Genomic DNA, 14,467 nt, shown 5'->3' with positions numbered 1-14,467 from the left:
TTGTGCTTCTCTAAGAATGTGTCCGTTTCTTCCAGGTTGTCCATTTTATTGGCATACAGTTGCTTGTAGTAATCTCTCATGATCCTTTGTATTTCTGCAGGGTCAGTTGTTACTTCTCCTTTTTCATTTCTAATTCTATTGATTTGAGTCTTCTCCCTTTTTTTTCTTTATGAGTCTGGCTAATGGTTTATCAATTTTGTTTATCTTCTCAAAGAACCAGCTTTTAGTTTTATTGATCTTTGCTATCGTTTCCTTCATTTCTTTTTCATTTATTTCTGATCTGATCTTTATGATTTCTTTCCTTCTGCTAAATTTGGGGGGGGTTTGTTCTTCTTTCTCTAATTGCTTTAGGTGTAAGGGTAGGTTGTTTATTTGAGATGTTTCTTGTTTCTTGAGGTAGGACTGTATTGCTCTAAAGTTCCCTCTTAGAACTGCTTTTGCTGCATCCCATAGGTTTTGGGTCATCGTGTTTTCATTGTCATTTCTTTCTAAGTATTTTTTTATTTCCTCTTTGATTTCTTCAGTGATCTCTTGGTTATTAAGTAGTGTATTGTTTAGCCTCCATGTATTTGTATTTTTTACAGATTTTTTCCTATAATTGATATCTAGTCTCATAGTGTTGTGGTTGAAAAAGATACTTGATACAATTTCCATTTTCTTAAATTTACCAAGGCTTGATTTGTGACCCAAGATATCTATCCTGGAGAATGTTCCATGAGCACTTGAGAAGAAAGTGTATTCTGTTGTTTTTGGATGCAATGTCCTATAAATATCAATTAAGTCCATCTTGTTTAATGTGTCATTTAAAGCTCATGTTTCCTTATTTATTTTCATTTTGGATGATCTGTCCATTGGTGAAAGTGGGGTGTTAAAGTCCCCTAATGTGATTGTGTTACTGTTGATTTCCCCTTTTATGGCTGTTAGCATTTTCCTTATGTATTGAGGTGCTCCTTTGTTGGGTGCATAAATATTTACAATTGTTATATCTTCTTGTTGGATTGATCCCTTGATCATTATGTAGGGTCCTTCTCTGCGTCTTTATTTTAAAGTCTATTTTGTGTGATACGAGAATTGCTACTCCAGCTTTCTTTTGATTTCCATTTGCATGGAATATCTTTTTCCATCCTCTCACTTTCAGTTTGTCTGTGTCCCTAGGTCTGAAGTGGGTCTCTTGTAGACAGCATATATATGGGTCTTGTTTTTGTATCCATTCAGCCAGTCTATGTCTTTTGGTTGCAGCATTTAATCCATTTACATTTAAGGTAATTATTGATATGTATGTTCCTATTACCATTTTCTTAATTGTTTTGGGTTTGTTATTGTAGGTCTTTTTCTTCTTTTGTCTTTCCTGCCTAGGGAAGGTCCTTTAGCATTTGTTGTAAAGCTGGTTTGGTGGTGCTGAATTGTCTTAGCTTTTGCTTGTCTGTAAAGGTTTTAATTTCTCTGTCGAATCTGAACGAGATCCTTGCTGGGTAGAGTAATCTTGGTTGTAGGTTCTTCCCTTTCATCACTTTAAATATGTCCTGCCACTCCCTTCTGTTTTGTAGAGTTTCTGCTGAAAGATCAGCTGTTAACCTTATGGGGATTCCCTTGTATGTTATTTGTTGTTTTTCCCTTGCTGCTTTTAATAGTTTTTCTTTGTATTTATTTTTTGATTGTTTGAGTAATATGTGTCTTGGCGTGTTTCTCCGTGGATTTATCCTGTATGGAAGTCTCTGTGCTTCCTGGACTTGATTAACTATTTCCTTTCCCATATTAGGGAAGTTTGCAACTATAATCTCTTGAAATATTTTCTCAGTCCCTTTCTTTTTCTCTTCTTCCTCTGGGACCCCTATAATTCAAATGTTGGTGCATTTAATGTTGTCCCAGAGGTCTCTGGGACTGTCCTCAATTCTTTTCATTCTTTTTTCTTTAATCTGCTCTGCACTAGTTATTTCCATTATTTTATCTTCCAGGTCACTTATCTGTTCTTCTGCCTCAGTTATTCTACTATTGATTCCTTCTAGAGAATTTTAAATTTCATGTATTGTGTTGTTCATCATTGTTTGTTTGCTCTTTAGTTCTTCCAGGTCCTTGTTAAACGTTTCTTGTATTTTTTCCATTCTATTTCCAAGATTTTGGATCATCTTTACTATCTTTACGCTGAATTCTTTTTCAGGTTGACTGCCTATTTCCTCTTCATTTGTTTGGTCTGGTGGGTTTTTACATTGCTCCTTCATCTGCTGTGTTTCTCTGTCTTCTCATTTTGCTTAACTTACTGTGTTTGGGGTCTCCTTTTCACAGGCTGCAGGTTCGTAGTTCCCGTTGTTTTTGGTGTCTGCCCCCAGTGGGTAAGGTTGGTTCAGTGGGTTGTGTAGGCTTCCTGGTGGAGGGAACTGGTGCCTGTGTTCTGGAGGATGAGGCTGGATCTTGTCTTCCTGGTGGGTAGGACCGCGTCCGGTGGTGTGTTTGGGTTGTCTGTGACCTTATTATGATTTTAGGCATCCTCTCTGCTAATGGGTGGGGTTGTGTTCCTGTCTTGCTAGTTGTTTGGCATAGGGTGTCCATCACTGTATCTTGCTGGTTGTTGAGTGGAGCTGAGTCTTAGCATTGAGATGGAGATCTCTGGGAGAGCTTTCGCCATTTGATATTACGTGGAGCCGGAAGGTCTCTGGTGGTCCAATGTCCGGAACTCAGCTCTCCTACCTCAGAGGCACAAGCCTGACACCCAGCTGGAGCACCAAGACCCTGTCAGCCACATGGCTCAGAAGAAAAGGGAGAAAAAAAGAAAGGAAAAAAGAAAATAAAATAAAGTTATTAAAATAAAAAATAATTATTAAAAATTAAAAAAAGAGAGCAACCAAACCAAAAAACAAATCTACCAATTATAACATGTGCTAAAAACTATCCCAAAAAAGAAAAGAAACAGAAACTGGACAGACGGAACCCTAGGACAAATGGTAAAAGCAAAGCTATACAGACAAAATCACACGAAGAAGCATACACATACACACTCACAAAAAGAGAAAATGGAAAAAATATATATATATCATTGCCTCCAAAGTCCACCACCTCAATTTGGGATGATTCATTGTTTATTCAGGTATTCCAGAGATGCAGGTTACATCAAGTTGATTGTGGAGATTTAATCCGCTGCTCCTGAGGCTGCTGGGAGAGATTTCCCTTTCTCTTCTTTGTTCGCACAGCTCCCGGTGTTCAGCTTTGGATTTGGCCCCGCCTCTGCGTGTAGGTCGCCTGAGGGCGTCTGTTCCCGCTCAGACCGGATGGGGTTAAAGGAGCAGCTGATTCGGGGGCTCTGGCTCACTCAGGATGGGGGGAAGGAGGGGTACGGAATGCGGGGCGAGACTGTGGGGGCAGAGGCCGGCGTGACGTTGCACCAGCCTGAGGCGCCGTGCATTCTCCCTGGGAAGTTGTCCCTGGATCACGGGACCCTGGCAGTGGCGAGCTCCACCGGCTCCCGGGAGGGGAGGTGTGGAGAGTGACCTGGGCCCGCACACAGGCTTCTTGGTGGCGGCAACAGCAGCCTTAGTGTCTCATGTCTCTGGGGTCCGCACTGATAGCCACGGCTCACGCCCGTCTCTGGAGCTCGTTTAGATGGTGCTCTGAATCCTCTCTCCTCGCACACCCAGAACAATGGTCTCTTGCCTCTTCGGCAGCTCCAGACTTTTTCCCGGACTCCCTCCTGGCTAGCTGTGGTGCACTTGCCCCCTTCAGGCTGTGTTCATGCAGCCAACCCCAGTCCTCTCCCTGGGATCCGACCTCCGAAGCCCGAGCCTCAACTCCCAGCCCCCGCCCGCCCCGGCGGGTGAGCAGACAAGCCTCTCGGGCTGGTGAGTGCTGGTCGGCATCGATCTTCTGTGCAGGAATCTCTCTGCTTTGCCCTCCGCACCCCTGTGGCTGCGCTCTTCTCCGTGGCTCCGAAGCTTACCCCCCCCGCCACCCCCCCATCTCCGCCTGCGAAGGGGCTTCCTAGTGTGTGGAAACCTTTCCTCCTTCACAGCTCCCTCCCAGAAGTGCAGGTCCTGTCCCTATTCTTTTGTCTCTGTTTTTTCTTTTTTCTTTTGCCCTACCCAGGTACGTGGGGAGTTTCTTGCCTTTTGGGAAGTCTGAGGTCTTCTGCCAGCCTTGAGTAGGTGTTCTGTAGGAGTTGTTCCGCATGTAGATGTATTTCTGATGTATTTGTGGGGAGGAAGGTGATCTCCATGTCTAACTCCTGCGCCATATTGAAGGTCTCCCCCAAGGCTGGCATTTTTGAAGCATTGACTGTTAGCAGCTCAGGGGAGAGTGAGCTGGGCCACAAGGAGGCCTCGGTCATTTCTTTCCTGGTTGTGATGGAAGATGGGGATGGGACAGGTTGGGGGCCCTGGAGAAGAAGGTTAAATTTTGGGCTCATGGTGCATTTTCCATGCTCTGTTTGTGTGTGTGTGTGTGTGTGTGTGTGTGTGTGTGTGTGTGTTTTGCATATTCCTATTTTTATTCATTTCACTCATCTGGAATAATTAAGATGTGCTTACAACTGGTATAGTTTTAAAATGTTCTGATATAATGTATGCTGTTTTTAATGACTTTGTCTAAGTTTTATTTTATTGACTTACCTTATTCTTTATTCATTTTACCCCCCAGATTTGTCTTGTGTGAGCTGTATGCCTTATCTTCTAGAACTTAATGCGTCTCAGAATAAACTGACGACATTCTTCAATTTCAAGCCACCCAAGAATCTCAAGGTAGATTTTATTAATACACTAATTACTTGTGTTAACTGGTTTGTGAAATACATTAACAAGCAAAACAGCACTAAAAGAGAATTCAGAGAGAGTAAGACAGAGGAGAAATGAAATAAAAAAGGAGAAGGATTTGTGTATCATTTATTTTAGAAAAAGGAGATAGTCTTTCAAGAGATTATCTTTTTTGGAAGCTTTGCTAAAACCTAGTGTCCAAACCAATGAACTAACTTCTTTCCCTTTTCTCTGCTTCATTTAAATACTAGTTATTGTTTGTATATTTTTATTATAGCAGAACAAATTTATACCTGAAAATTCTGTAAAAATTTCCTGGGGGCTTAAATTTTGCCTTCTTTATTGATCCAACCTTTACTTTTGTTTAGAAAGCAGTGATTTCAGATCTTCATTCTTGCTTCTCTGCACTTGCTTTTGCATTTCTGAGGCAGAATGAAACTCTGTGAACGGTGGTTGATGGAGCAGCTTACTCTGCTGTGGAGCGCTGTGTCTCATACTTTAACATGTGTGTAGGTCACATGGCGTTCTTGTGAAAATGAGATTCTGATCCAGTAGGTCTGAGGTGGGCCTGAGGCTCTGCTTTCTAACAGCCTTCCTGGTGAGCCATTGCTGCTGGTCCATGGGCCACACGTAAGCAGAGAGGTCGTAGATTAATGGTACTCCGATTTTCTGCACACTGGAATCACCTGGAGAGCTTTAAAGACTACTGATTCCTGGATCCCACTGCCAGATATTCTGGTTCAGGTGGTCCAAGGTAAGGCCTGGGTGTGGGAATTTCTAAAAGACCCCACCCAGGTGGCTCTAACATGCTGACAAATTTGGGAACCATTGCCACAGCTTGGGGCGAGTATTTTTCTATTGGACTCAAATATTTCATTAAAAAGTTGTTTTAAGGAGTGGACATCAATGATTGCCTTTTATTACCTATTAGTTTTATTTTGTTTACAAGCCAAATTAATGTAGATCCAACATATTCTGCTGGAGCTTGCACAAATATGAGTCTGTTTGAAATCAAGAATCGGACTGGATCCTCCATACTGTCAGTGAGACGCCTTTCTTAATTTTTCTTCTGTTATTTCACATTGCTACATTTTTATCAGTAGTGAGTTTTTTCCCTTTGAAATTACAGTTATTGCTGTGGTGACATTCCTTTATCCAGAAAAGCCACACAAGGTGCCTATTTGTCCTCAGTATGGGGCCTTGTGGTCTCCATGTCATCAGGAATTGTTCTTGCAGAGCTGTCTTGATTCTCCCTCCTTTGCTGTCCCTTCTGCCTTGCCCTAAGCCCCAGTGAAATCAGCCATGGCAACAGTGTGACCCCCTTCCTTGGAAAAACTTGCCTGGAGTTTCTTTCATTCACAACCTTGCCTCACCCCCTGCCCAAAAGACTGCACAAGTAAACAAAAACAAATCAGATACCCCATCTTTTTTTTTAGAGCAGTTTTAGGTTCATAGCAAAATTGAGGAGAAAGTGCAGAGATTTCCCATATATCTCCTGCCCCCACAAATGCGCAGCCTCCCCATTATCAACATCCCCCGCCAGAGTGGGACATTTGTTACACTCAAACCTACACTGACACATCATAATCACCCGAAGTCCACAGTTTACATTAGGATTCACTCTTGGTGTTGTACGTTATGTGGGTTTGGACAAATGTATACTGATGTGTTTCCATCGTTATGGCAGATACCTCAATGTTTAAGTTCCTAGAGAATTAAGAGCAAATGTATTGGTAACTTTAGGAAAGTGCTTGCAAAGTGCCAGAGTGCCCCTGACGAGGTACTTCAACCCTATGTGAACCCTAAGTGAACCCTTTGTGAACCTGGGAGGGGAATGATTGAGGCCTTCCAATGTTTTCAATGCAGGATCTTACTAAATCCTCCCAATAGAACTGTGAGGCAGCTGGAATGGTCCCATTTTACAGATGAGTTTGCAGAGGCACAGAAAGGTTAAATAACTTACTTAACCTTTGCTGGAAGGTCACAGGGCTGGCATTGAACCCCATGTCTGAGACCCAAAGCCCATTTTTCCAGTAAATCACGCTTGTGTATAATGTCCCACCCTCTCGGATAGCTCTGCTTATGTTTCATTTATTATCTTTGTGCCTTGTGCCACCAACCAAAGAAAGCATACATGTCCCAAAGAGCAGGAGCTTATACTTGTACCCTTTTTGTATTTCCTAGAATGATTTTGCTCTTAGTAGGTGAAGAAGGTTCGTTTGATTGATGGGCACTTCTTACAAGCTCTGGGTTCCAGTGGAACTCCCAGTGGGAGTCAGGGCAATATCATAACCCTTTTAAGGTCTCTCAACAAGCCCAGTATCATAAGTGCATGGAGGGCACAGTATTGGCATATAGTCCCAACAGGTGTGTAATTAGATAGGTATCGTGAGCACACACAAGCTGTGGCACAAGAATGAAAGGTGTTGATGGAAAAATGTCAGCTATAAGTAAACCTAGATAATTATAAGTTTATTTCTAGCCCATCATTATTATATAGAAAAAAAAAGTGAATAAGAAATTTCATTTTATCCTGCCAAACTGACTTTTTAATTAAGTCATAGAATGCATTTTACATAGTTGCAATTTGTATATGCATAAAATTTTGTTTCTGATTTTTTTTTTAACAGGATTTTGGTTGCACATTTCTATTTCTTCACATGATTCACATACTTGTATTTTACTTACTATGCAGTCTTGTTGCTGTATTGTAATCAACTTAACCAATTTTCTACACTTGCCACTTGAGCTGTTTTCAAAGAAATTTTTTTTAGTGTCCAGTATTTAAAGTTTTTAGTATTTAAAGTATTTAATATTTAATACATTGATAAAAATAATCTTAGTGCATGGGTAAGGGGAGGTAAAATTACTGTTTTAAAGGGCACAAGAAGATAACAATAGTACTTATTATATAATTGCTTGATAGTTTTCCAGAAAATGATTATCATGTGCCTAGCACATTAATGCAGTTTTTTAAAAAATATATTTTTTTAATCTTTTGCCACTAGGTGAATAATTAAACAAAGTTATTTAATGTTGTTTTTCTTTCTCATATTTTTGAGTAGGAACAACTAATATTGTTGAAAATGCTTTCCTAAGATAGTCAAGTTTGAGAAAGGGTGCTGAGTGGACAAGGTATGGCCTGAGGGATGAATAAGAAAGACTTTTCTGGCCTTTAGGGAGTGACACAGGAGAGTAAATTGAGCCAGAAACAGAGAAGGCAAAGAAGCCAGAAGCAAGATGTGCATATAAACTAAATGAACACAGGCTATTGGGCATCAGCGAAAACGAAGACATGGTGGTTAGTAAGGGTGAAACTGAGGTAAGCTCTGAAGGAAGATCAAGAAAGTTTAAAATAAGTGCTGAAAATGGGGAGAGTGACTGAAGAAACAGAAAGCGTTTCTGTTGCGCGGCTGTCCGCGCTGGCCATGGGGAAGGGTCTCCCCCTTAGTACCCCTCAAAGTGGGCAGACGAGGGTCCCAGCTAGGAAACGATTAAACACAAAGGAAGTACGTTAGCCTGAGTGTATTTTCAACTATGAATTGTAACCCCTCATCAGAAAATACATTCTTGTGCAAGTAATTGTGTGGTTAAGATGAATGAGAAATAAAGTATAACATCCTGCTCTCTTTCTCTTATCAGAAGGTGGATTTTTCCTACAACCAAATTTCGGAAATGTGTGATTTGTCGGCATATGAGTCTCTCACGAAACTAATTTTGGACAGTATCCTTTGAATGATTAAAGGGGAAAGTTTGATTAAGAGGCCCATTAATACATGTGTACTGGATGACCTGGAATAGTGCCAGATAGGCAATTTACTAGAGATGTGTGACTCATTTAAACGGTTAAGAATTGATATTCACAAAATGAGGATATTTTACTGACCATGGAGTAAGAGTGCAAATCAAAGCTCGCCAAGAACATCTGACACCTGAAAAGCTAAGAAGACAGTCATTCTTCTGATAAACATAGGCTTATTTTTAATTCTAGAACCAGATAAGAAGTTCTGTTTTACCCGACTCCTTTCTTCAAATTTACTTAAACTGGGGCCCTATTTTATGTAGATTCAGTATCTGAAAATCCAGATACGGCCAAAATTAGTGATTATTTATTTTACAAAAGAATTCACACTAAGCTCCCTTTAACTAGCAATCCTCTCTAGTGTATCTCAAATGATGCTTTCATAAAAATTTTAAAAAAGTAAAACCAACAATTTTTGATTCGCAGCCAACTTCAAGAACATATCTGTTGCATGAGCCAGGCTCCTGTGCAAACAGAGCACCTGCCTTAACATAGACACGCTCCAGCTTCTGGACCCTAAGGGGTTGACTGGGGATCTGTGAGTTTAATGAGCTTGAATCTCTTCCTTACCCTAGAGACCAGTGTTCTCTGGGTGATAAGGGAGCAGCGCCTTCTCTTTCTCAGTATCTTTCTACCCACCTGAGGATTTTTCAGGGCAGAGTGGAGAATGAATCGATTGCCCTCGGGTGCCTCATTCCAGGGACGTGGCAGCAGCTAGTACACACTAGTAATGAGGCTGGGATGTGGGGAGAACAGAAGGTACTTTTTCTTGAAGACGTATTTTGTAGGAAAAATGCTTCATTTGTATATGATGGAAAGCTTAAAACATCACATCACTCTCTTTAGAACTTGTGTGTGAAAATGAGCAATTAGTGGACATTTACAGGGTGCTCTTGAAACGAGCAAGTTTTCCTGAACGTAGCCGAATGAGAAAATGATCAAAATGAAATGTTTTGATGACAAACTAAAAGTAGTACACATTAGCGGCACCCGTCCATAGAACCTGCACTTTACGCTTGACTGTTGTGTATATTGCATTTGGAAAGAGATAAGAGTCTGACGTCCCAGAAGCTGTCTGGCTCAGAGATCTACTCATCTCAGGCCATCTAGAAGAATGCTCCTCAGGGACCACCAACAGCCTCAGCATTGCCTGGAACTTCTTAGAAATGCAGACTCTTGGCTGCTACCCAAGACCTCTGAAATCAGAATCTGCATTTTTAACAAGACCCCCTAGGTGATGTGAGTTCATATTAAAGCTTGAGGAGCACTGGTCTAGACATCAGCTACCCGCCTAAACTCCAACCAGACAAAAGGGATTGAGCATCCAGAGCTCCTTCTATTCTTCAGTGTACCCTGAGTGAGAAGGGTGACACAAAAGTCTGGAGTTCTTTCTCCCAGAAAATATTCTACGTGCAAGCATGGAGTTGCCAGAGAAAACAACTCCACAGTATTTTGGACTGAAAATGGAGGATGCATTTTAAAACATTTCTATCATGAAAGTCTTAATTTCGACATGAATTTATCTTTCCATGTAAAAAGCTAAACTGTTGTGACTTTGTAAGTGTCAACGGAGGAAGGAATCAGGGTTTTTTAAACTTGACTTTAGATGTAACAATGGAGTCTCATCTCCAAAGTGTAAAAAGTTTTATTACATCAGAACTGATTGGAATTCAGAACGTAGACACATAATTAGAATGTAAATACCGTGGCACAATTCCTTATCTGTGTTTTTAAAAATGCGAAGACAAATACCCAGAACTAGCTCCCCTTCATAAACTACTTCTTACACAGCTTACAATTTTGAAAAGAGAGTAGGCTAATTTTTAAACAGTACTAACTATGCCTCTTTCTTTTGTTCTGTTCAGGCATATCATGTTGTGTATAATTATGTAATTAGAGTTTTGAAAAGACTTAAAAGCTTTGAGATAAAAAAGAATTTCTAAACAACTTTTTAATGCCAGAACATTTAAAAACTTAGATGAAATGGATAAATCCCTAGAAAAATGTTATACACCAAATGTATATAACTTGGAGATAGAAATGTATATGACTTGGAGATAGAAACCCTGAGTAGTCCTATAACTATAAAACTAGTTCATTACAAATTAAAATCAATTAAATTAAAAATCTTCATACAAAAAACCCCAACTTTCAAGAACAAACCTTTCAAAAATGAACAAATTCTTTCAAAGATTTAAAATAGAAGGCATATTCACAATTCATTTTAATGAGGTTACTTTGATACCTAAACCAGACAAGGAACAGTAAGAGAAAGGAAAATGACAGGCTTATTTCACTTGTGATATAGATGTAAAAATCTTAAACAAAATATTAGCAAACTGAATCTGACAGTATATGAAAAAGATAATATACCATGACCAAGTTAGGTTTATCTCATGAATGTAAGGATAGTTCAGCATTAGAAAATTTTAAAATGTCATTAACGACATGAACAGATTAAGGGAAATAAATCATATGATAAATAGATATAGAAGCTCAATAGATACAGAAAATTTAATAGAATCCATTCTTCATTCTCAATAAAAACTCTTAGTAAACTAGTAATAGGGAATTTCCTCAACTTCATAAGAATGTCAACAAAAATATTTGAAACAAACTTTATCCTAACTGGGGACATGTTCTAAGCACTCTTTAAAATCAAGGATACAAGACAAGATAACTGCCTTTGCCACTTCTAACCGTCATTGTTTAAGAGGTCTTAACTCAGCATCATAAGAGAAAGAAATGAAAGCAAAGTATAAAGATTGATAAGGAGAAAAAGTCATTTTTTGCAAATGATATGATTGTCTACAGAATATAAAAAAGAACTTGCAACAAACTACTCGAAATAATAGAGTTTTGAGAGTTCAACAAGGTAGTTGGATATGACTTCAATAAACAGAAATTGATTGCATTACTCTATACCACAAACAAGCAACTAGAAAACACAACCTTAAAAAGAAACGCCATTTACAAGAATATGTATCTTATTAAAGATGAATAAGACCTGTCGGGGGAACATAATAAAACTTTATTGAAGGGTATTAAAGACCTAACTAAAGGGAAATATATTATAGCATGTTCCTGCATATGAAGATGGGAGAAGATGTGTAAATATAATTTTATAGAAAATGAATCAGAAAGGCTAACAAACATATGAAGACATGTCAACCTCATTTGTAATCAGAGAAATGCAAGTCAAGCTCACGATATACTATATTATATCCATTCAGTTGACAGAATGTAAGAAATCAAAAAATACCATGTGTTGGAGAACACATAGGTCAAGAGGATCTCTATTTTTCTTCCTTATGGGTGTGAAATTAGTTCAACCACTTTGGAAAACAATTTTGCGCAATCTTGTAAAGTTGAACATCCACGTTTTCTATGATCTAGCACTTTCATTCCTATATATAGGAAGTTTAGCATACGTGTACCTGGAGGCTTGTAATAGCAAAAAATTGAAATAGCCCAAATATTCCTTGATAAGAGAGCATAAATAAATTATGGTATACTGATACAATAGCATTACCATATAGTCGTGAAAATGAATGAACTGTATATATCTCCATGCACCAGTAAAGTTGACTGTTAATAAAACCAAATATAATCTTTTTTTAATTAAAAAAATTTTTTTAATTAAAAAAAATTTTTTTTTAAATTTTTGGCTGTGTTGGGTCTTCGTTGCTGCACGCGGGCTTTCTCTAGTTGCGGCAAACGGGGGCTACTCTTTCTTGCGGTGCACGGGCTTCTCATTGCAGTGGCTTCTCTTGTTGCGGAGCACAGGCTCTAGGCGTGCCGGCTTCAGTAGTTGCGGTGCATGGGCTCAGTAGTTGTGGCTCGCAGGCTCTAGAGCACAGGCTCAGTAGTTGTGGCGCACAGGCTTAGTTGCTCCGCGGTATGTGGGATCTTCCCAGACCAGGGGTCGAACCCGTGTCCCCCTGCACTGGCAGGCAGATTCTTCACCACTGCGCTACCAGGGAAGTCCAAACCAAATATAATTTAGGTATAAAACCAAAGGGGAAAGGGAAGAAGAAATAGGCAATTCAGCCTAAGGGTTATCTCTGAGAGGGAGCCGTCAAGACGTGACAGGAGAGGTGTGCAGAGGTAGATGTAACTTATTGCTAATATTCTACTTCTTGGGCTGGGAATGGTGGTGGTTTCAAGAATATTCATCAAATTTTTAAAAGTAAATAAAAGCAGGCCATGTATGGCCAATGATGTGCCTGTCTTCATTAAAATTTTTTTTAAATTTGAAACTTAGAAATTAATTTCCTTGAAAACAGTTAGTTACCAAATGTCAAAGTCCAGCTCTATCAGAATTCCCCGGAGGGCTTGTTAAAACACCTATTTCTGGTCCCCACCCTCCAGAGCTTTTGGTTAAGTAGGTCTGGGGTGGTACCTGAGAACTTGCATATCTAACAAGTTCCGGGATGATGCTGGCATTGCTGGTCTGAGGACCACACTTTGAGATCCACAGCTCTAAGCTAATCAGTCCTGTCTGTTATATCTTGAATGTCATGCTTTTCTCATCTGCTGCCATTCCATTTGTCCTTTTTTAAATGCTTTAGAAATTTGGCTGTTATCTTTTTTTAAACGTTTTGTATTTATTCAAGCTTTCCTTAGTGAGCAGCTGTGTTTTCTATTTGAGGGGAAAAAATTGCACTTTTGTTTAAAATAAAATTAAAAGAGAAGTATAATTATCAATATTAAAAGCAGTTATTTAAAATAAAAAACAAATCAGTTAATCAAGCTAGTAGTGCTGACAATGTGATTGTACTAGATTATGTTAATACCTCAGAATGAATTGTTAACTATAAACTATCAACTTTTTTAGTTAATCTTATTATGCTATTTTTTCCTTCTGTAGGTGGGCAACTGATGATTAATTGATAATCACCCCAAATCGAAAGATGATAAACTTTGCCGAGGATTAGTATATTTATTTAGTCTTAAGAAAGGATGCAGTTTATTCTTTACCTATAAATATTAATTGATCATTGGAATTTATTCCATGATTATAGAATCATGAAATTTTTAAAAAGTGATTTATAGAATTTTTAAATCCAGACAGGACTTCAGGGATCATCTAGTGCTGTTATTTTATGGGAGAGGAACCTGAGACTCAGGGAAACGTCCGATATTATTTGATAAATGGTTGAGCTGAGACTAGTCTTCTGCATTCCATTGTTCTTCTCATGTTGCAATTCATTGAATGATTACTACTTTTATCACATAGCCATTTAAAGTGTATGCATGTTTCATTTCTTAAAGAGATTCACTCCCATAGTGAAGAACATTTTTCACTGGTAAGGTGATATAGATCCTTCAGGATTGGTTTTGATTAAGGTCATCATTGTGGTTCTTTCCACTAAGAGAATTGTGATGGATTTCCTATTTATTTCTTAGTAACTGTTTTCTGTACACCCGGCCCATATTTTATGGTTGTAGACAAATGAATAAGAGCAAATGCGGACTAGTGAATAATTCATGTCAAGCACTGTGAACTGCTGACAGCATCGCCAAAATGTAAAAATATATTGTTGGGCTTCTCCCTAGCTGTAAAGTTATGCTTATGTGCCTTTGGATTCCTTCACTCAGTTTCCACGAGGATCTAACATTCCACTGTAAAAGATTTATTCATAGAATCACAAAATTTTAGAGCTGGAATGCAGTATGATGATCTTGTGTTCTTTGAGTCTCTTTCTCCTGATAGTGGCCTTTTAAAATTAAACTATACCTAAGAGGATTAACTCAATAAGCTAATTCATTGTAATAGTTTAGTGGCTTATCTGATTCTATTTCTTCTTATCGGAAAGTCCCAAGACTTATGAAAGAACATGAAAGAATAATGTTAGGAGGAAGGGCAAGTAACATTTCATGAAGGTTCTTAAGAAAATGGGAGATAGGAGAGATAAAGGTATTCCTG

At 38.9% G+C, this 14,467-nt stretch overlaps 1 protein-coding gene across 1 annotated transcript in view; it reads left to right on the top strand.

The window, feature by feature from the left end:
• Positions 1-14,467, top strand: part of LRGUK (leucine rich repeats and guanylate kinase domain containing) — a 118,927-nt gene that overhangs the window by 15,931 nt on the left and 88,529 nt on the right. Inside the window, exons 4-5 of the mRNA XM_036863653.1 lie at positions 4,624-4,724; positions 8,379-8,460. Coding sequence (XP_036719548.1) covers positions 4,624-4,724; positions 8,379-8,460 — 183 coding nt within the window. The remainder of the gene's footprint in view (positions 1-4,623; positions 4,725-8,378; positions 8,461-14,467) is intronic.

This window comes from Balaenoptera musculus, chromosome 9, assembly GCF_009873245.2.
Source record: "Balaenoptera musculus isolate JJ_BM4_2016_0621 chromosome 9, mBalMus1.pri.v3, whole genome shotgun sequence".
NCBI classification, from domain to species: domain Eukaryota; kingdom Metazoa; phylum Chordata; class Mammalia; order Artiodactyla; family Balaenopteridae; genus Balaenoptera; species Balaenoptera musculus.
This window is presented reverse-complemented; position numbering and strand designations above follow the sequence as displayed.